We start from the raw sequence: 23,255 nt of genomic DNA on the forward strand, positions 1-23,255 counted from the left end.
AGTATTACTTTAGCACTGGTGTCTGATTGAATATAGGCTCGCCCTGGTTTTGCTGAGCTTTGGGCACATATACAAGGTGCCCTATTATGGCTGGGTTATGTCATCGAGGCCAGATTCACCTGCAGCCACGTTGACTCTCCATTCACACACCAACCAGGACCTGCTGATGGATGTCCAGGGAAAGAATTCTTCTCAGCATGGAGAAACTTTTCATTCTCTGCCTTAGCAGACATAAAAGTGAAATAAAAGAAAATCCATCCCTTCAGTTCTGATCAGTCTGAAATCAGTTACACAACAGCACATTTGAGATACAGGCTTTTGCTGCTCTTCCACAAAAGCTACATGTTAGAGAACCAAGTTATCAGTTACAGAACAGCTTCCATGCCTTCCCGCGGTCCCCTTTGAGAAGTGCCTCTTTCGGCCTACGAAGATGATAGCTTTGCTCCCCCAGCCCTTTTTGGCAGATATAAATGTAAAGGTGTTGAAAAAAAATATATAAGAATCTCTTTCATTTACCCTGGGAGGCAATAAAATGTTGCCACTGCACATGGAAGGTCTTTTTCTACTGGTCCTACCAGTTAACCTAAGAGCACTGATAGCGTTATTCATTCACTCTGGGTGGTCCCAGAGTTGTGGTTCTGTTGCCTGTCTTTTGTTTGCTACATACCCATTTCTGCCTGTTTCCAGTTAAGTATTATTCTGGTCACAAGTCCAGTAAAATGAGAAGTAAATGAACCACTTTTGCACATAACATTTCCTACTGCTTTCCTTTGGTTGGATAATCAGAGGTTAAGGTATAATTAAGTTAAAATGTTGAGAAGGAAGTGGAAAAATAAGGTCTCTAATAAAGTAGCAGAAAAGTAACACTTTCAGATATCTAGGGACTGATGGCTTAGATTCTATTTCGGTCTGAGGTATGTATGAAGTAAGAAGAAATAAAATACACGGCCACATATAAAAACAAATAGAAATTGGTTGAACATCACAAAATATCCATAATTGAATGTGTGTGAATGCTTGAATATGTACTTAAGAATTTTAGACTCTAAGCAGTCTTTGCAATGACTCCCAAGGTCATTATCGGCATTTTGATCAAAATAAATATATTCAGTCAAATATGTTCACAGTAGGATTATAGGAAGTAGAATCTCTAACATTTGAATTAGGATCTAGTTTGTGAGATAAATGGTAATTATAACCAGATTCTACTCTTTTCTGCCTCGATGACTGTATAGTAACTCTCTCTGGTGGAAGAATGTATATTCTGATAAACTCTCCCCAGAATCAACACTAGGCAGAGATGAATAAACAAATTTGATTTTTTTTTTTTGGTTGTTTATATTTTCATTTTGTGTGAGGCAAAGAGTTGGGAGAGAATTACTAGAATTATTATGGATGTGAAAAGGTCTTAGGGCTTCTTTTAATCTCTCACTGCCCTTAGTAATTACAGTGTTTCCTAAAATAGAGTTGATAAATTTTATGTAAGAATACATTATATTTGTGAAAATAAATGCATTTTTTAAAAGCTCAGCCTAGTTGGTGTTAACCAAGATATTGCTGCACTTGTGCAGTGGAATCAGCAAAATGGGTAAGGTCATGTTTAAAATTTTTTCAGAAGAAGTAAACTGATTGGACTTTATTGTGCTTCAGATTTTAAGACACTCAATATCTGTTTTGTATTTACTGACAAAAACTATGTACTCAAAGATGCGTGTGCTCGCTCACTCGCTCTCTCTCTGTGTATATATGTATATATGATATATGTGTGCATATACATATGTGTGTATATATGGGTGTGTACACACAGTACACACACATATGTATATAAAAACAAAGCCAAATATAAGTTCCTTTCTTTTCTCAAATAGAGTTTTTCTTTCAGCATCTACTGTTTTGAGTGTTCAAATTGCAGGGCACATTGAAAGTACAAAGCACAAAGTGTGTAATGTGAATATACAATTGGGTCAATGCTCTTTTGTTATGGCTATTTTGTCCCTCTCACTGAGCACGCATCACCTTAAGGGACCAAACTACTAAAACATCTGAGAAAATAGAGTTAGGATCACAATTCTGGGATTATAAAAAGGGCACAGGTCTCAAGGAGGTTGGAAATGTCACGGAAGTCTGAACCTGACCACAGGACTGCAGCGATCAAGAGCACAAGAGGAGAGGAATCAACGAGCTGCAGAGGGAGCCTCCACAAAGCTATGATTTTTAAAAGGATGTCAGAGCACTGCAGATGCTCGATATATATGTGCTGAATGGTGAAATTGCAGCTACATTTTTAGAGTCCTTTTTCACCAATTAATGCACACAGCAATGCTGTTCAAAAGGCAGTTAATTTTAGCCTAATTTTGCAGAAAAAATTGCAACTCAGTGAGAGTAAGTGATAACATGAGATCGGATCGTGCAGCTTGTAAAACATGAAAATCGGAGCCTTTCCATTGCTTTGCCTTTTCACGGAGAGAAAAGTGTGTGTATATATATATATATATATATACGTACATACACACACACACACACACACACACACACACATACTGTTCTTACAGACTGTTTACATATGACCTATATATCCATCTGAAACAGTATATATGACACTAGATTGGATATATGGATAGATGGATATATGACACTAGATTGGCTATATAAGCTAAGGAGATAAAACCCAAACCATCCGAGACAACAATTGGGGTATTTTAGTTAAGCTGGAGAAAAAAGGAAGGGACAAGCCTTGTTTTGGTACTGGTGGTGCAAGGCAGTTGGCCATCTTTGAAAAGCAATGCTCTCCTACTCCCGTGTAGCTCCTTTCCTGTCTAGATGGATGGTATTTCTCTAGCAATGAAAAGGGAAGGACAGTGAAGAGATTGTCAGTACATTCAAGACACCTCATGACTCTACTTGGATGGATTCTAGTAAAACTTGGGGATGAGATTTCTCTCTCAGATTTCTCTCTCCCCTCAGATGTGTAAAATGATGGAAAACAAAAACATTTCTGGAGGAATGAAGGTGGAAAATTGTAGCTATCATTTAAAAAATATACAATAAAATTTGTTTTGGAAACTAGAGGCTAGATAAACTGAAATTCTAGGCAAGAATCTAAATGAGGTTTTCTCCTGCTGTGTTTTTATTTTAAATGTACCTGATTTGTAAAGTAGGACATGCAGTACTATAGAGTATTGAATAAGTACAGTAGGGTCTGATGATATGGAGGCTACCTGAAGGTGGCCTCTCATTACATTAGCCATCTTCCTTCTAGGGCTGTTTCTAGACATTTGAAAAATGGATTTCAATGAGAGTTTTTAAACCCTTAGAAAAGGAAGGGACAGTTTTCATTGTTCTTCACGGTAGGTGGGGGACCCTGGAGATGGAATGAAAGCCAGAGCAAGACATGAGCTCCTCTCTCTAGAGCAGGACAGAGCCTGGATGGAAGCCCGGCTGATAACCTAGAGATACTCTAGGTGGTTTCCTGAAGGGTTTATTTCGGTCCCGGTAAATGGGCAGAAATTCCAGGGGAGCTGATATTTATAGGTCAGGAAATAAAAGTGGTTGTCTTCTAGAAAGACTGCCCGTGAGAAGCAGGGTTCAATGTACTAGGTGGGATTCGAGATAAAGGCTTTGCAAACACAGGACAGCATACCCCAAACCAAGCAGACCTCAGCTGGGGACTAACTCCCAGCTATAATTGGCTGCTATATGTGAGTCCAGCATTTGACAACAGGATCCCTGAATCCTCACTCTAGGAGTACAAGGAGTTGAAAGCAGCCCTCCCCTGCTCCCTCTTGCAGGAGTAAGGCTTTCGAAATAGTACCTGGATCCATCTGCACAGAGGGGGTGAACTTGATTTTCAAGTAAAAAGGAGCAGTCCAGTGCCTCCTTGAAAGGCGTGTAGTCCATGCACTACCCAGCTCCTGGGGGTGCCACTCACTGTCTGCAGTGCGGAAGGACCCCTCTCTGGAAATCCCAGAGATTCTGATCAGAAGCCTTTGGAAGGGAGGGCAGAGGGGAATTGTTGACCGTGACAACTAAACATTTACATGAGTTAAGAACAAGTTACATTGGTTTATTTGAGAGATAAGATGGAGACGGAAAGAACTAGACAACAATTTTAATAGTTCAAAATGAAAATGAAAGAAGTTACGGATTTTTGTGTCTCTTCCTTTCCTCACCTGCACAGTTTTGGTGCCAGTTCTTTGCTTCTGGGGTGGGAGAGAGGCACTTTATTATCATCAACATAAAGTTTTATATTGGTAATTTCGTGAACATAATTTGCAGCCAATAACCAAGTTGTCACTGGTTGCTTTTTTCCCCAGAGGATGACTTTGTTGTAATTTGCAGTCTGCAATGTGGCCTTAAGCCAGTAGGATAAAGGAGTCTATGAGATGTGCTGTATTTTGACATATATAAGTTTTCATTATATAAAATATGATTGACATATTTTACCTTGACAGCTGGTTGGAATTGTAAAGGAAAGGTATTTGGTGATTGACAATAGTATAGGTTGCTTCTTAGGAGCCCATGGTTAGTAAGTTCACATGAGCTTCACAAATGCTTCTGTTTTTCTCTTTAAGTTGCATGTACTAACCAACGTCCTCACAGGGAACTGCGTGGTCTACGAGAACAATTTTGTCCAGAGGAAGCCTGTCACTTGAAACCTGTCATTGTACAGTTGCAGCTAGCAGGCATTTAGTTACCAGATAACTTACCACAACTTTTAATTTTCAGATTAGCAGTTGCTGCCATGTGTGGTTTTGTTTAAAAGGCTGACTGAATTACAAACAAGTATTTGCCTGAAAAGGGTTCGTTTATAGCATGGGATAATGTATTATGATTCATAAAATGGCATTTGTACAAAATGTAGGGTGAATTATGCTCAGACTTGTTTTGTTTGCTTCAAGCAAGTTGTCTACCACAAACACAGAGCCATTGATCAAACAATAACCACAACACCCAGTGAAACAACTCAATTCTTCATGAATAGAGATGGAGCAAGTCATATATAAGGCGAAGGAGGATCAGTATGAGGGATCTGTTTTCCAAATCTTCACGGATAAAAGACCATAAATTTCAGACCTATTTGATTAATGTGTAGGGGTCACAGTACACTGTCATAAAGGTGGCAACAGTGGCATACACCATTGTCACGTGCACTCTAAAGGCGGCATTTAACTGTAAATGTTCCATGCCCTACAGGCATACCCATCAGTTGCAACCTTTCCTCTAGGGTCAAAATATCAACTGAAAGATGATGAAGTAGAATATTTTATGTAGCCCTTTACACATTAAAGTTTCACAGAATGTTTCATAGACAATTACAGCCTTTTCATGCTTCCTTCATTACTGTGACACTTTCAATTAAATGAAACAACCATTTGCAACCAACAGGAGGTTAATATCTTTACAAGGTGCTTACTCCATCAAAATGTAAGGTAACATAGCTACATAAATGTAGAGCTTTTGACATTAAGGCTTTTTTATTACCTGTTGTCGTGCAGTTTGGTTCAATGATACCCCTTAACGCAAACTGGAATAATGCAAAGAAACACGTATCATATCATTTGAGTCTGAAGCACAGTTTTGAAGTTATATAGACATCCTAGTGCATGTCTAATCAACTATTAGGCATTAGGCAGAAAAGGCTTCAAGGGGTAAAAATTAGAGAGAATTTAATTGATTGGGTTTTTTCTGCATTTTTTTTGTTTGTTTTAAACATTATCTTTGAGTGTTTTTTTATGTATTAACTCATTCAGCCATCATAACAACCCAATGCTATGGATATTACTCCTCCATTTAACAGACTAGGGAACTGAAGCACAGAGAGGTCAAGGAACTTATGCCACACAGCTAGGAAACAATTTGATTTCACCATTAAATAAATTCTCTAATCATATGTCCTTTACCTACCAATTTGAGAGTCATTCGGTGGATTGCAATAGAGGAATCTACTTTAAAATCTATTTATACAATTTGCAGTTAAAAGGCTGAAGCAGTACAATAAAAATAGCAGGATTTAAGGTGACTGACACCCTGCTCTAAGGTAGAGGTATTGGAACTTTCACAGAGAGAAGAGGTCTTTTCTTCCGCAAACTCCTTGTTTAAGTATGAAATCCAGTGAGGGAGAGTATATAGTTCTGGACACATAATGAATTCTAAAGTATGTTGTGCATAGGTCATAAAATTTGGAATCAGAAGACCAATTCTAGCCATGTGGCTTTAAGCAAGTTACTTAGCCTTATTACGTGCTTCACCTAATAAATGGAAATAATAATAATAATTCCTTTCAAAGTTATTATAAGGATACAGTGAAGAGAATATATGAAAATAATGTAATTGGTAAAGGCCTTTATAGATATTGGTTAATTTCACAATCATCACAATAATATTTGTGGTTATTAAATATATAATTGTGGTTAATAAATATATAATTATTGGGTAAGTGTTATTCATGCCAGGACTTACAATGATAGAATCCTCAAATGCCTTGATGAGGTTTACAGATTTAAAACTAGATTATTCGAGTAACTAGAGACCATCTACAGAAGGAGATCCTTCTAAAGAAGGATCTCTACAGCCCAAGGAGATCCTTCAGTTGCAAGAACAAAACAGAACTTGACTTTAGATTTATTAGTGAAGGCAAGAGAAGTGCAGTGTGTATCTATTACTTGAAATTCAAAAAGCATAATGCATTTGCTTCTCTCATTTGGCTCTCTTAAGTGGAAGTATCTTTCTGGGTTCCAAATTACCTGGGTAATAACCACCTTTCTACAAATCTTATGACTAGGTAGATGAGAGCTATTTAAACTAGAAGCATGTAGTGAGTTAAAGAGACATTTTGTGATTAGCTCTTCAAATGGCTGCAACCAAATTTGAAAAAAAAAAAACAAAACAGTAAATATGTTGCCTAAATTACCTTAAATTGTGAAAGACCAGCAAAATGAAATATTTTTTCTGTACAACTGCACAAGCACAAGACAACTAAGGAAAAGAGACAAATGTCTAAGTTGGGTATTGGTAGCTATGAGTGCCTTTGAAGATCTGGAAAAGATTTATGCCGTTAAAGGACTCTTTACTCTGCATAGCTGGTTCTTATTCAACACCTGATTACACTTCCCTCCCTGCTCTCAGCAGGCCTGTAGGGTTTCTCTCCACTCAGTTATTAATCACTGCTGAAATGATATTTTTAAAACCTAGGAATGTAAGGAGAACTCAGTAGAGCCCATCACTACAGTCAAGCATTTTACTTCATAGTCACTGAGAACTAACCTAAGATAATGAAGGAACTGGGTTTCACGCAGCTAAGGGAAACAAGACGTATTCTCTGAATTAGCAAAATTAAACTCTTTGTGGAGTGGTGGAGTTTTTGAATCCTTGGATTGTTTTTCATCTTAGTCTTGGTGGTGATGGTAGTAATAGTGGTAGCAGAGTAATAGTAGTGGCAGACGTGCTAGTAATTCTCGTAACTTTCTTGTTCATAGTAGTTATAGCAGCCATAATACTCAGGGCTAGTACTTATAATGTATATTAATGTTATAATAATAGAAGAATCAAGAATTGTAATTATAGCTGGTACACATTAGCAGATTCTTCCATCATTTTACTTAGTTCTTTGGGAATACTTCGCGATTTCACCTTTAAAATTTGGGAAGTTGTAGTTCTGGAAAACTTTTTCCTGATGAGAGGAAGCAGCAGATAACGATTCCCATGATCTGAAAACTGAGTTATATATAATAGAATGGAAAATAATGTTTTGCCAAATCTGTAAAAAAAATATAATCTTACTTATTTTAAAAACTAACAGTAAGAATTAAGTATCTGAAATCATTAATGCTCTGCATTTTTCAACTCTGTTTTTCTAGGAATTGCTGCCACGATTTCTTACAGAGTCGTTTTGGTGAATGAATTTTGTGTTGATTTAAAATTATCTTACTGCCTTGAATTACTGCCCTCTTTATTCTTTAAATCAATCAGTTTCCCTTATTGATATATGTAGAATTTAAAGTAGGGGAATAACTATCCAGAGCTACTCTCCCTGAAAGAACATTTTCAGATTATTATTCAATTTTTTCCTAAAAAGATCATATTTATAGAATTTTTGTGTCCATTTTAATGGCGAGATTAATGGTGAATATAAAGGCATGCTGGTGAGGAGAGGGGGAAAAAAATAAATCATAGACCCTGAAAAATAGTCATTCTTCATCTTTATAATTTTAACGATGTGACTGATGTTGGACTTTGAACATTGAGAGCGTGAGTCTGAAAATCTACAGGGAAATCAAATAAAAGCAATGACTGTTTCACCTTATCATAATATCTTTTAGTACACTTGAGCTATGTGAAATTGCAAATGTACAAAGTTCTGCTCAAGACAGGGAATTTATTTTGGAAGATATTTTCTGGCAAAGGAGAAACAAAGTAATTGATCATTAAAACATGCTAGACATTTTACCAGTTTAAGTATATTTTCTAAATGTGAATAGTAGCTATGATTCAATTATGCCTTTGATGAAAAAGAAAAAGGAAGTCAAAGGAATGAAGACATTGCTGGAAAGACAGAAACTGATTCCAAAGTAAATGGTTACAGATTTAATTCTCCAATAATTTATCTAGAAATTACAATAGAGAATTTGAAACAATAAAGGCCATGATATGCCAATGAAAGCTTTATTCAGACCATGAAGTGAGAGAAAAGTTTTACACTTTAGAAGTTTAAATTCTGCATAATTTTGTGTTTTTTTAATCCTGCTTTTTAAATTAATTCTTATGAAAATAGAAAAATGACCTATAGTAACCCCAGATATGTAGTTAACTTATGATTGCCTAAACATTACAATTGCATTGTCACAAATAACTTGCTTTGGATTTTATTTTGTAATAATGTGTGTGTGTGTTTATGTGCATTTTTATATGTTCTTAATTGTTCACTTCCTAGATTAATATGAAAAATTAATTAGCATTCCCTGAGCTGCCTCTCCTTTTAGGCAGCTGAAGAGGCAAGAAGCTAGTATCCCATTAACAATTTGTCATGGATAATCCAAAGTAAATAAACCCAGTGTGAGTAATTGAAGGTGGATGGGGTTGTAACTCCAGCGCTACTGAAAGTTAATTCAAGACGAAGTTCTCCGTAGTAAATTCCCTCTGGTTATCTAACAGCTAGAATAGGTTGGCATTGATAACTCTCTAAACAGAGAGACATTTGTGTATTATCAATGCTTTACAGTCTTATCTGCAAACATATAGACTTTACCTCCTTGATAGGGTGCTACTTGAGCAATCTGAGAAATGTGAAGTTTTTCCATGAGTGTTTAGCCTCCTTTCAACTTTGAAAAGATGGTTCAAAACATTTTCTGCATTTCGGTATTAAAGATATGTATGCATGGTTTCTAAAATGTCTTAAACTGAGATTAAGAAAATGCAATTCAACATCATGAAAATACATTCATTTGTAAACTGGACTTGCTTGTTTGACTGGTGTTAAAATAACAAATTTAATGTTTGAATTACTGTACTAGCCTTTTCAGCCTAATAACCTCTTCCAGATAATAGTCACTTTCCTGCAATTAAAGTTGTACATGCTATAGATTTCTGATTTACCACTCTGCAAGGTGCTACCAAATCATATGAGAATTTGTCACTTAATCCAGATTCAACTGTTGCTGATCAGACATTGACATTATGTTTCTTTTTTTTTTTTTAGCTACAGTGATATTTTATCTTCAAAACATGACAGAAGTTGAGTTGGGGTATTTTAATCAAAATTTTCCGGGGTTTTTCTTAACATATTTATTATTTTTTCTAATTACAGGTTTCATTTACACTGGAGAAGTTGTACATCGAATGCTGACAGCCACACAGTACATAGCACCTTTAATGGCAAATTTTGATCCCAGTGTATCCAGAAATTCGACAGTCAGATATTTTGATAATGGTAAATATTGGTTAGCCTATTTTTTTTACTGAATGTGTGCTTATAAACATTGATCATCAGATTCATATTAATATTTTTATAACCTTGGATTTTTGGGGGTAGAGTGGAATTTTAAACTGCTTGATACAAACGCTCTAAGATGACAGATGTCATACTTTAGCTGTTAATACTGTTAATATGTGGAGTAAAGTATGTGGTTAAATGTCACTCATTTGTTCATTCATTCATTTGTTCATTCAACAAATGTTTGTTAACGTGTACTGGGCACTATAATACCTGAGTTGCTGTAAATGACGCAAATACGTTTATTTGATGCTATTTGCAATAAGTCTTCCTATTTAAAAAAAAATAAGGATAATTTGTTAGTTTTGATCTTCAGGTAGAGGCAAGTGTCATAATATACTGATATTAAATCTCCAAAACTTATGAACTATATGAACTATAAGATGAACACACCCTTTAAAAAATACAGGTTTGTGGGTAATTAAAATTCACTTAAGAAAAAAGTTTTCCTGACTTTGAAATATGAAATAGAGCTGTTAAGTTTTATCAAGTATACTGACAGCAATCTGTCCCTACTATTTCTTTGGGGGACATATAAAACAGTCAGAAAAGACCTAGGATATGTCACTAAATGCCATTCAAATCTCAGTAAGAAATGTAAGGTTGTAAAGACATAAATGAATTTTCATGTCTACATCTTATTAAAGGCTGTAACTTTGGTAGAAAAAGAAATTATAGGAAAAGAAGAGTTTGTTTTGGAAGCTTAATTAAAGATAGAAATTTCTGGACTCTTTATAATACTTTATTTGCCAAAATGACAATTTCATCTTTTAAAATAATGAAAGCATGTGGCCTGAATAGAGTTATTTCTTCTCATGTCTTTCCTTAATGAGCAAGGAAGAAAATTACTATGGGGTAGCATAGACTTACTTGTGACCATTGCTTTGGGAAAATGACATCATTGTGCTGAAAGAGATCTGACCTGTGTGATAAAGCCACTTTTTAAGTCAAAATAGCAAAAGAGGAAGAAAACTAAACATACTTAGATGCACACTTTGAGGGATGCATTTCAAACAATTTGAATAACACCAAAGTGTGATCCAATATGAAGTAATACTAAATGTTAGCCATAGTAATTATATCCTTCTATTATTTTAAGAACTGTTATACTCTGTCCTCCCACTTAAAATAATTGAGATACGAAGGCCCAAAGATGTACAAGTAGATTGTAAGTATACTTTAGAGAGATCTACAGTGAGCAACTTATCTGAAGCTTATCCTGTGACCTACTAAACAGAATCACCTTAGGAATCTGCCCTGAGTAAGAAAGTTGAGTACTTTTCAAGCTTTGTCACTTACTAGGTGATGTTGGGAACATTTACTCTTGGGCACAAGCTTCTGATGACCAAGTTTTTACATTGTCACCATCAAAATCATAAAGCATATTAAGTCTCTTTTCGCATATGCTCTCTCACACACCCCTGTGCCTAGGTAGCTCAATATTTAAATGATTTTTCACAATTAGTGTTTGTCACTTCAGCTGGATTCTAAGTTCTTTAAAAACAAGGACTGTGACTATTTATATAAGAAATTATTTTCTCTTCAATACCTGACACAAGAATTCAATACACAGTAGATCCTCCATAATTAGTTATTCAATGAGTGAATAAATGAAAAAATTATGTAAGATGATTTTTTTAATTCTGAGAATTGTGCAAGTATGAACACTCAAGAACTATTTTATTTTACTTCATTGAAATATCTTCTGTGTAATAAGCATTGGTAATATTGAGTTCTTACAATATAAAGTTAAAAGTTAGTAATTGCTTGTGTTTTATTAAAGGATTAAAGCACTTTTCAGTATTGTAAGGATCTTCACAGAGTCCTTTTATACTATAGCAACTTACTGAAATATTTCCAACTTTGGTTAGGATCATTGAAGGAATGCTTAAGGATGGGAAACTCAACATTTTAGGAAAACAAAACTTCTCTAGAGGAGACAGCAGCAGTTTAGAACATTTCTTCTAAGATAATATTTCTGTAAGTATTAAAGCACTAGATTTTAAAAATCAGATGATGCGTCCAAATATTATAGCCAGCCTAGATAATTACCGAAGTCTAAGGGAGTCGCAGACTATTAATGCACAAAACTAGAAAATTGTAAAACTAAACCTTTTATTAGAAAAATAATTTGTTGGTTCATAAATAGCAAATTAGAAAGCGTAATTCTTACAGTAATCAGAAGCGGAATCAAGCATAGCATCAGAAATTTTGTAGTTAATAGTGAACCTAAATGGCTGTAGATCAACCTACTTGCCTGTTTTTATTTTGGAGATTAAAAAAAACTGGCCTCCATTACTGGTCAGACAGTTTGATCACCCGAGGAATACTAAGTTCCAAGTACTCAGTACCATTAAGCACATAGGATGGTGCAGCAACTCATGTGGTCTGTTACATAAGCTTAAATAACAGCTTCAGCTTGGCCAGGAGGAGTTGCCATTAGAGTTTGTGCCCATCATCAGAGAAACAGCGTAGGATTGTCAGTCATAAGCCAAGAGGTGCACCACACTAATGCAGCTCTTTGGTAAATTCTGTTCTTCAGCCCAAAGTTTGCTTTTGGCAGTGTATTCTCCTACATCATAGCTGACCAGAGTGTTTTTTTGGTCCACTTACCTAATTGCTTCCTATTTTAGATGCTACCTAGAAAGCAATATGTGAGTAAGGGGCTGCTTAGAGAAATATAAGATTGTATCTCTAGAAGCCACTCTCACTAACCTGCAGACCATAAAGTTTTAGATTTCAACAACTTTTAATAAAAGGTGAAACTTGAAATACTGATTATTTGATATAACAAGATAGGGATATATAGGTAATTTTAAAATTTAATAATAACATTTACACTCAACTAATCTTACTAGTAGAACCATTTAAATTAACAAATGTTGGGGGAGCTTTGCTACAACATAATATAAAACATATTTGCACACTTAGTGTTATGTTAAAAAGCCTGCTACTAACAATATACCTAGAATATCATCATCAGAATTTGCATTAAAAACATGTAATTATTCAATGTAGGTAGACCTCTCTTTTGCACAAAAAATTTGAGGAAACTATGTTTTGGGGTTGAATGCAGATATCCCTAGAAGGGAAGAATTATTCCTTCCATGTTGTAGAAGAAACAGGTTCAAGCAGGTTAATTGTGTCCAAAGTCACACACAAAGTATTAGAGGGAGGACAAAGTCTAGGTCAACTGCCCTCCAATTCAGTGTCTTCTCTGCACCGTCAAAGTGTCTAATAGGAATTAGTGAGTAAGAAGGAGACCGGAGCTTGAGAGTTGTGGACACGTGTGGAGCTTAAGAGTTGTGGACAAGTGTGAAGGAAAAGAAGTGGTTGTGAAGAGGCATTTCATGAACAGAAAACCCTTTTACTTCTATGATTATGGGAAGTTTCCTGGCTTTTATTTCCTCTGGCCTTTTCCAGTTTTTAAAAAATGGTAGTATAGATACAAGGATGCTGGTGGAAGGAAGAGACCTGGGTTTTCACTTACAACAGGGGTATGTCTTGGGTGCTGCTTATGACTAAGGTAAATGTAAAAAAGAAAAAAATTTGCTTCTAAAGTTTTACTTCAAAGAAGTAAATAGATTTCTATATTTAAAGTGTACAGTGTGATAGTTTGATATATGTATACATTGCAAAAGAATTTCCAACATCAAGTTAATTAACATATTCATCACCTTATATATGGTACATTTTTTTTTCAGGTAGGAACACAAGTTTTATTCTCACTAAATTTCAATTATATTATACAGTGTTAGAAACTGTAGTCACTGTGTTATACATTAGATCCTCAGGCCTTATACATTGAGTAAATGAAAAGTTGGTATCCTTTTGTCAGCATCTCTCTGTTTCCCCCAGACCCTAGTCCCTGGCAACCGACATTCTAAAATCTGTGTCTATGAGATCGACTGTCTTTTGTTTTGTTTTGTTTTTAGATTTCACATGTATGTGACACCATGCAGTTTTCCTCTTTCTCTATTTGGCTTATTTCACTTAGCTTAATGCCCTCCAGGTTCATCCATGTTGTCACAAAGGCAAAATTGCATTCTTTTTTGAGGTCGAATAATATTCCATTGTGTATATATACCACATCTTCTTTATCCATTCATCCATAGATGAACACAAGTTGTTTTCATACTTTGGCTGTTTTAAATAGTGCTGCAGGGAGCAAGAGAGTATAGATATCTAAGATAGTAATTTTGTTTCCTTTGGTATACACCCACTAGTGGGATTGCTGGATCACATGGTAGTTCTATTTTTTATTTCTTGGGGAAACTGCATACTGTTTTGCACAGTGGCTGTGCCAGTTACATTTCCACCAACAGACTATAAGTGTTCTCTTTTCTCCATATCCTTGCCAGCATTTCTTATCTCTTGTCTTTTTGATAATAGACATCTTAATAGGTGTGAGGTGATGTCTCACTGTGCTTTTGATTTGTGTCTCCCTGATGATTAGCAATGTTGAGCACCTTTTCATGAACCTCTTGGCCATTTATATGTCTTCTTTGGAAAAATGGCTATTCAGGTCCTTTGCCCATCATTAAATTCGGTTATTTGTTTTGTTGCTATTGAGTTGTATGAGTTCCCTGTTTATTTTGGATATAGTCCTTTATTAGATACATGGTTTGCAAATATTTTCTCCTGTTCCATAGGCTGCCTTTTCACTTTGTTGGTTTCCTTCACTGTGCAGAAGATTTTTTAGTTTGATGTAGTCCCATTTATTTATTTTTGCTTTTGTTACATTTGCTTTTGATGTTAAATCCAAAATACCATTACTAAGACCTATGTCAAGGAGCTTACCCTCCATGTTTTCTTCTAGGAGTTTCACATTTCAGGTATAACACTTAAGTCTATAATTTATTTTGAGTTGATTTTTGTGTGTGGTGTGAGATAGGGATTCAGTTATCCTTTTGCATGTGGCTATCCAGTTCTTCCAGCACAGTTATCCAGTTTGTTGAGAAACAATTCTTTCCCCATTGTATATTCTTGGCTCCTTTATTGAAAACGAATTGAGCATATAAGTATGGATTTATTTCTGGGCTCTGTACTCTGTTCCATTGATTTATGTGTCTTTTTTTATGCCAAAACAATACTGTTTTGATTACTATAGCTTGTAATATACTGTGAAATCAGAAAGTGTGATGCCTCCAGCTTTGTTCTTCTTTCTAAAGATTGCTTGGCTATTTGGAGTCTTTTGTGGTGCCATACAAATTTTAGGATTCTTTTTCATTTCTGTAAAAAATATTGGAATTTTGATAGGGATTTCATTGAATCTGTAGATTGTTTTGGGTAGCATGGAAATTTTAACAATATTAATTCTTCCAACCCTGGCACATGAAATACCTTTCCATTTATTTGTGCCTTCTTGAGTTTCTTTCATTGTTGTCTTATAGTTTTTAGTATTTTTAGGTATTTTTGGATGCAGTTCTGAATGGGATTGTTTCTTAATTTCCCTTTCTGATATTCTGTTATTAGCACATAGATACACAACACATTTCTGTATATTGATTTTGCATCCTGCAACTTTACCGAATTCCTTTATTAGTTCTAACTAATAGTTTTTGGTGGAGTCTTTAGGGTTTTCTGTGTATAATACAGGCATCTGTATATAGTGACAGTTTTACTTCTTCCTTTCCAGTTTGGATGCCCTTTATTTCTTTTCCTTGCCTAAATGCTCTGGCTAGGATTTCCAGTATTATGTTGAATAAAAATGATGAGAGTGGGTATCTTTGTCTTTTTCTTAGAGGAAAAGCTATCTGCTTAGTATCTTGTTAGCTTTAAGTATGATGTTAGCTATGGGCTTATCATATGTGGACTTTGTTATATTGAGATACATTCTATCTGCACCTAATTTGTTAAAAGTCTTTATCATGAGAGAATATTGAATTTTGTCAGATGCTTTTTCTGCGTCTTTTCAGATCATTATATGATTTTTATCCTTCATTTTGTTAATGTGGCATATCACATTGATTTGTGTATGTTGAACCATTCTTGCATCTCAGGAATAAGTCCAGTTTAATCATGGTGTATGATCCTTTTAATGTACTGTTGAATTTGGTTTGCTAAGATTTTGTTGAGTATTTTTGCATCTATGTTCAGTGGAGATATTGGTCTGTAAATTTCTTTTCTTGTAGTGTTCTCATTTGGCTTTGGTATCAGGGTAATGCTAGCCTTGTAAAATGAGTTTGGAAGTGTTCTCTCTTCTCTATTTTGGAAGACTTTGATAAGAATTGGTATTAATTCTTCTTTAAATGTTTGGTAAAAGTCCCCAGTGAAGCCATCTGGTCCTGGACTTTTCTTTGTCAGATCTTTTATAATTACTGATTCTATCTCCTTACTAGTCTGTTCAGATTTTCTATTTCTTTTTGAGTCAGTCTTTTATTTTTTTAATAAGTTTATTTATTTATTTATTTATTTATTGGCTGCTTTGGGTCTTTATTGCTGCACATGGGCTTTCTCTAGTTGTGGCGAACACGGGCTACTTTTCATTGTGGTGTGCGTGCTCCTCATTGCGGCGGCTTCTCTGGTTGTGGAGCATGGGTTCTAGGTGCATGGGCTTCAGTAGTTGTGGCACATGGGCTCAATAGCTGTGGCTCACAGGCTCTAGAGCACAGGCTCAGTAGTTGTGGCATACAGGCTTAGTTGCTCCGTGGCATGTGGGATCTTCCTGGAGCAGGGATTGGACACATGTCCCCTGCATTGGCAGGCAGATTCTTAACCACTGTGCCAACTAGGAAGCCCTACGATTCAGTCTTGATTGGTGGTACGTTTCTAGGAATTTATCCATATCTTCTAGGTTGTCCAATTTGTTGGCATATGATTGTTCATAGTAGTTTCTTGTGATCCTTTGTTTTCTGTGTTATCAGTTGTAGTCTCCTCTTTCATTTCTGATTTTATCTTTTTTCTTTTTTTTCTTAGTCTAGCTAAAGTTTTGTCAAATATTCTATCTTAAAAAGTTCTTCATTTCATTGATCTTTTTAGTCTCCATTTCATTATTTCCATTGTGATCTTTGATATTTCCTTCTTCTGATAACGTTGGGCTTGGTTTATTCTTTTTTAGTGCCTTGGTGTGTAAAGTTAGGTTGTTTTCTGAGATCTATCTTTTTTCTTCATGTAGGCATTTACCTCTTTAAACGTCCCTCTTGGAACTGCTTCTGCTGAATCCCTTAAGTTTTGATATCTTCTGTTTCCATTTTCATTTGTCTTAAGATACTTTTTAGGTTTCCCCTTTGATTTCTTCTTTGACCCATTGGTTGTTCAGGAGAATATTTTTTAATCTCCATGTGTTTGTGAATTTTCTAGTTTTCCTTCTGCTATTAATTTGTAGTTTCATACCATTTTGGTCAGAAAAGATGCCTGATATGAATTCAGGCCTCTTAAAATTGTTAAGACTTGTCTTGTGGTCTAAAAATTGATCTATCCTGGAGAATGTTTCATGTGCATTTGATTAAAAAGTGCATCCTGGTGCTGTTTGATGAAATGTTATATATATTTCTATAAGGTTTACCTGATCTAACATGTAGTTTAAGTCCAATGTTTCCTTATTGATTTTCTGTCTGGATGATCTATCCATTGTTGAAAGTGGGATATGAAGTTCCCTATTTTTGTTGTATTGCTACTTCTTTCTGCCTTTAGATCTGTTAATATTTGCTTTATGTATTTAGGTGTTGTGATTAGGTGCATAAATATTTATAAACATTTACAGTTGTTAATGTCCTCTTGAATTGACTTCTTTATCATTACATAATGACCTTCTTTGTCTCTTGTTAAAGTTTTGGCTTAAAGTCTATTTTCCTGGTGTAAGAATACCTACCTCTGTTTTCTTTTGGTTTCTATTTGCATGGAATATCTTTTTCCATACCTTTACTTTTAATCTGTGTGTTTTTTAAACTGAAGTGAGTGTCTATAGGCAGCACACAGTTGTCTTTTTTTTTTTTCTTTTTTTAACTCTTCACCTAGTCTGTGTCTTTTGATTGGAGAATTTAGTCTATGTACATTTAAGGTAACTATTGATAGATATAGATTTACTATTGCCATTTTGGTAGTTGTTTTCTGGCTGTGTTGTAGTTCCTTTGTTCCTTCCCTTCTCTCTTACTCTTCTTTGTGATTTGGTGATTTTCTGTAGTGGTATGCTTCGATTCATTGTACTTTATCTTCTGTGTGTCTACTGTAAGTGTTTGTTCTGTGGTTACCATGAGGCTTACATAAAACATCTTATATAACTGATTTTAAGCTGATAAACAACTAACTTCAAACTGATACAGAGTTCCACATTTTTACACCTTCCACCATATTTTTTTGTCTTTGATATCACAATTTATAACTTTTATATTGTGTATCCATGAACAAACTATTGTAGTTATAGTTATTTTTAATACTTTTGTCTCTTAACCTTAATACTAGTTGAAGTGATTTTTCCACCACCATTATGATAGAGTATTCTCAATTTAACTACATATTTATCTTCACCAGTGAGTTTTATTTTTTTATATAATTCTTGTTACTAATTAGCATTCTTTCACTTTAGCTTGAAGAACTGCCTTTAACATTTCTTGTAAGACTGGTCTAGTGGTAATGAACTCCTTCAACTTTTGTTTGTCTGGAAATTTCTTTATCTTTCCTTTAATTCTGAAGAACAACTTTACTTAATAAAGTACTCTTGGTTAGCAGGTTTTTTTCTTTTAGCACTTCGAATACCTCATCCCACTCTCTAGCCTGCAAGGTTTCTGCAGAAAAATCTACTAATAGTCTTTAAAATTTCCCTTGTAGGTAACAAATTGCTTTTCTCTTCTTGCCTTTAAAATTCTTTCCTTGTTGTTAACTTCTGATAATTTGATTATAATGTGTTTCAGTGTAAATCTCTTTTGATTAATCTTTTTTGGTATTTTTGAGCTTCCCAGATCTGGATATCTGTTTCTATTTAGTACTTTTAAGAGTTCCTATCTCTTTGTTGGAATTCTCACTTTGTTCATGCATTGCTCTCCTGACCTCAGTGAGCGTCTTTATGACTGTGTTTTTGAACTCATTTTGGTAAATCACTTACCTCTGTTTCATTAAGATCAGTTTCTGGAGATTTATTTTGTTTTTTATTTGGAACATATTCCCCTATTTCATCATTTTCCTTTACTCACTGTTAGTTTCTGTACATCAGGTAAATATCTACCTCTTCCAGTCTTGTCAGAGTGCTTTTGTGTAGGACATGAACTTCATCAGTCAGCTCAGCTCAAGCTCCTGGTTGTCTCTCAAACCTCTGTGATTGTTCAAGGCACGTCTTTGTTCTCAGAGGCTCCCAGTAGTTTAGGATGTGCCAAGACTCATCAGTGTCCCAAAGGGAAAGATTGCAGTCAGCACCTAGATTTGTAGCCTCTCTCAGGCAGCAGCTGGAAAAGTATGCAGTCAGACCCTCTCTAGGGATAAACTGGGAGAGTATTTTTGCCTGTTCCCTCTCTACTGAGCCTTGAGGGGACAGGCCATGCAAGTGCTCACAGGTGTGCCTATTAACAGTTGCTTCTTTGTGTGCTACAGTCCTATAGGCCTCATAAATGCAAACCCTGTTGCCTCTCAGAGCAAGGTGACCTGGGCGCCTGTCCTCAGGTGGCAGCCACAAAAGCCGAGTGCCAGACATGTGTGTAAGATCCTTCCAGAGAGATGCTAGTGACTTGGTTTTATCCTCAGACTGAGCCAAAGGAAGAAGGCAGAGAAAGTACTCTTTTGGGGTCCAAGGAGGATCACAGTAAGCACCTAAATGTGTGCAGTTTCAATGTGGGTGTTTGCTCAGTCGCCTCATGTATAGCAGTCACTCAGCTAATTGTGAATTTCTCTCAAAGGAAATTGCTCCTTGTGTCGCCGTACATTCAGTGTATCCATGGGGAGATAGAAGTTAGGAGCCTTCTGTGTCGCCATCTTGGTCGAAAGATCTCAACATTAAGTTATACTCAAAAACAGAGTAATGAGAGTATTCTGCTCTAGTTCAGTAACCTGGTACAGGGATGAACTCAGGAAGTCACACAGAAGAAATGCGTAGGGCAAGGTACGTGGGAAACAGTGTGGAGCATCCAGGCCTCTCTGGGCACTCTAGTCTCCTAGCATCTCCATATCTTCGCTAACCCAAAAGCTCTTTGTTGTGCAATATTGATTTTTTTCTTTTAATTCAAATACTTACCAACCTGCAAGATGTTTTGCTCTTTTAGTTCTGTGAGTTTCATTTCTGTACATCATTTTTTGGCAACATGATTTTTTTAAAGATTAGAAAATTCAATACTTAGAGCTAAGCAAAAGTCTTAGCTGCTCATTTGTTTTTCTTAAAAAAAAAATAAACAGCATCAGTTAAAACAAAATGTAAATTCTCATTGGTGGCTATTAAACTGTGTTTCAATTAATATTTCATGTTAATAGTTTTATGGTAAACACTGGTAGATCGAGTCATCGGAATATGATATATAGCACTGAAGATTCATTCCAGTGTACTTAAAGGGGGGTTCAGAAATCTCAGCCTGAGCCCCTTTGAGCTACCTTGCAACCTACTAGAAGCAATACAACAAAGACAGAAATGCAGGCATTGTGAATTAAAGAAGAAAATTCCCATTAGTGTTAAAGAAATTTCTTCATCATGGAAGAGTATAATTCTGAGTATGGAAGAGACATTTTCAAGTCTGTTATCAGTGCTTCTAGCTTCCGTGAATGTGTTCTTTTCTCTCTCAGCATTTGTCAAATGTATTTGAAGTTCATTCAGGCCATTTGGGTTGCATTTTGAAAGTGGCTGATGGAAATTTAAGCAGCAGTACCCATTAACATTAATGGACTTCCTAAGGCAAAATCCCCCCATACTGGCTCAATATTAACCTCAGTATGTGGTTAGATTTATGAAATATTTAGAGAATACTCAATTCTTTAAAAATATCCCAAATGCTGTTTCAGTAACAGAATTCCAATTAACTAAATAATATTCAAATAGCATGGCTACAAGATGTGAAGGTTAGATCCGTGCTTTTGTGAAGATTCCCACCAGAATTGATTGATATATTTTTCTCATTGCATTTCTTTTGTTCCGATGGGGTTTATAGGCACAGCACTTGTTGTCCAGTGGGACCATGTACATCTCCAGGATAATTACAACCTGGGAAGCTTCACATTCCAAGCAACCCTCCTCATCGATGGGCGCATCATCTTCGGATATAAGGAAGTAAGTCATGTACTGATGATTTCCTTCGCATGGACCCTGACCTCGCTATCTTTTCCTCCAAGTGTCAAGAAAAGGGCACTTTACAGTCATGAACCTCAAATCGTTTTCTTACCACTTGGTTTCTTTTGCTTTCTTAAAGATACAATTTTTAAAATCTGCTGGGTAGCACTGATAGTTAATTCTTTGTGTTTTGTTTGATTTTGTATTCTGATATCCTTGGCATTATGACCCATGAATTTCATGAAATTATTAAATAATTGTATTCTGGTGGTAGTATAATGAAATATCTCTAAGGAAAAAATATTTCCAATTTGGAAGGATTTTCATGTAAATCTTATTGTTTATATTTATGTTATTTGTTTTTGCCTCGTCAATTTCTGTGACATTTTTTGGCTCTCATTTCAAAGGTGTTAATAGACATGAAGACTCATGTGAGTCAATGACCCAATACTGAAAGCTTTCCAGGACAGCTGAGTCTACAACCCCTTTGGTCAATGTTTATTGTCACCTGATAGAAAAGATTAATTAGAGATCTAAGTGACAGAAAGAATAAAGAAATTTAAGCTGTTTGTTCATTTTTACCAAATTGACAGAGAATGGAAATTGACTAAATTGTAGCCTTAAATTTACAGAATGTCTAAATTAAAATAAGAGAATGTTTGGTTTAAAACTCTATTGACAATGTAATTAAGGTCTATTGGACAACCTAAACTTTGGGGGACGAAAACAAAGAACATAAGAATAAAGTTCCAGGAATATCAGATGTGATGTTTTAAGCAGTCACTGGTCACAGTGTGAATTGATAATAGGCATTTTAACCCATGGGTTAATGGGTATTTATAATAATACAGACTCAACATCTTCTTTTCTTTTTTTTTTTTAATTTGATTGATTGATTGATTGGCTGTGTTGGGTCTTCGTTGCTGCACGCAGGCTTTCTCTAGTTGCCTCGAGCGGGGGCTACTCTTCAGTGTGGTGCGTGGGCTCCTCATTGCAGTGGCTTCTCATGTTGTGGAGCACAGTCTCTAGGCGTTGGGCTTCAGTAGTTGCAGCACATGAGCTCAATAGTTGTGGCTCACAGGCTCTAGAGAGCAGGCTTAATAGTTGTGGTGCACAGGGTTAGTTGCTCTGCAGCATGTGGGATCTTCCTGGAGCAGGGATGGAACCCGTGTCCCCTGCACTGGCAGGAGGATTCTTAACCACTGTGCCACCTAGGAAGTCCCTCAACATCTTATTTTCAATTGAAGGGTTACTTTTCCCTTGGGAAATGAATCCCTGGCTATTAAAAAGATGCTGATAATTTAAAAAGGATTCACTTTGGTCATGTCTTCTGAAATCTGTCTTTTCTATAAAGTGAGGGATGGTTATATTTCAATTAAATAGGACAACTTTTGGAAATCTCATAACCATGTTAAATGTTTCCACTCCTTTGAAGAATTCTTCCGTGTAGAATTCATCATTTACTTGGGGCAACAGTATACATAGAATGCAATATAAGATCTGTTCTGCTTGGTACTTCCTTATCCAGAGCTGTGTTTTGATACCACATCCTTATATCACATTCCCTGAAAGCTGAGACAATATTGCTCAAAGGGACTCATTCATTTCTAGTTTTCATTGTAATCTGGTGTTGCTGGGACTGCAGAGCGATGTTATGGAATGCTATTTTCAACACTTTAACCAACAGTGGTAAAATTTCTGGAAAGATGAAGAGTCAGTAAGTCTAGAACCTGAAATCTCACTAACTGTAGGCTTTGTCAGAACAGAAGTTTGTGTTCTTATGGTGGTCTCTCTCTCCCTCGTCTTTATTATCAAAATTCCCATCTTTATTTATACTGTTCTCAATGGGTGTCTCACATTGCAGAGTAACAGTTTATTTTTCCTATTTTCTCTTTGTAGTGAGGTTGGTATTTTTAAAATGTCCTTTTCTTTAATCAAAGAGAGATTTTCCATTATGGTTTTCCTGTTTAGTCATGGGAATATTAAGCTGATAGGCAATTCTAACGCTTTCCTGATATTTCCAGACTATCAGTCCTTCTGAATTTAGAGTTCTAAAGAAGTCATTACTTTATTATTCACTTTACT

At 35.6% G+C, this 23,255-nt stretch overlaps 1 protein-coding gene across 1 annotated transcript in view; it reads left to right on the forward strand.

Moving 5' to 3' along the window:
* PLXDC2 (plexin domain containing 2) overlaps positions 1-23,255 on the forward strand; it is a 400,818-nt gene that overhangs the window by 256,507 nt on the left and 121,056 nt on the right. Inside the window, exons 5-6 of the mRNA XM_057731187.1 lie at positions 9,803-9,925; positions 21,052-21,170. Of these exons, the coding sequence (XP_057587170.1) occupies positions 9,803-9,925; positions 21,052-21,170 (242 nt within the window). The remainder of the gene's footprint in view (positions 1-9,802; positions 9,926-21,051; positions 21,171-23,255) is intronic.

This window comes from Hippopotamus amphibius, chromosome 4 (assembly GCF_030028045.1).
Source record: "Hippopotamus amphibius kiboko isolate mHipAmp2 chromosome 4, mHipAmp2.hap2, whole genome shotgun sequence".
In the NCBI taxonomy this organism is placed as follows: Eukaryota; Metazoa; Chordata; class Mammalia; order Artiodactyla; family Hippopotamidae; genus Hippopotamus; species Hippopotamus amphibius.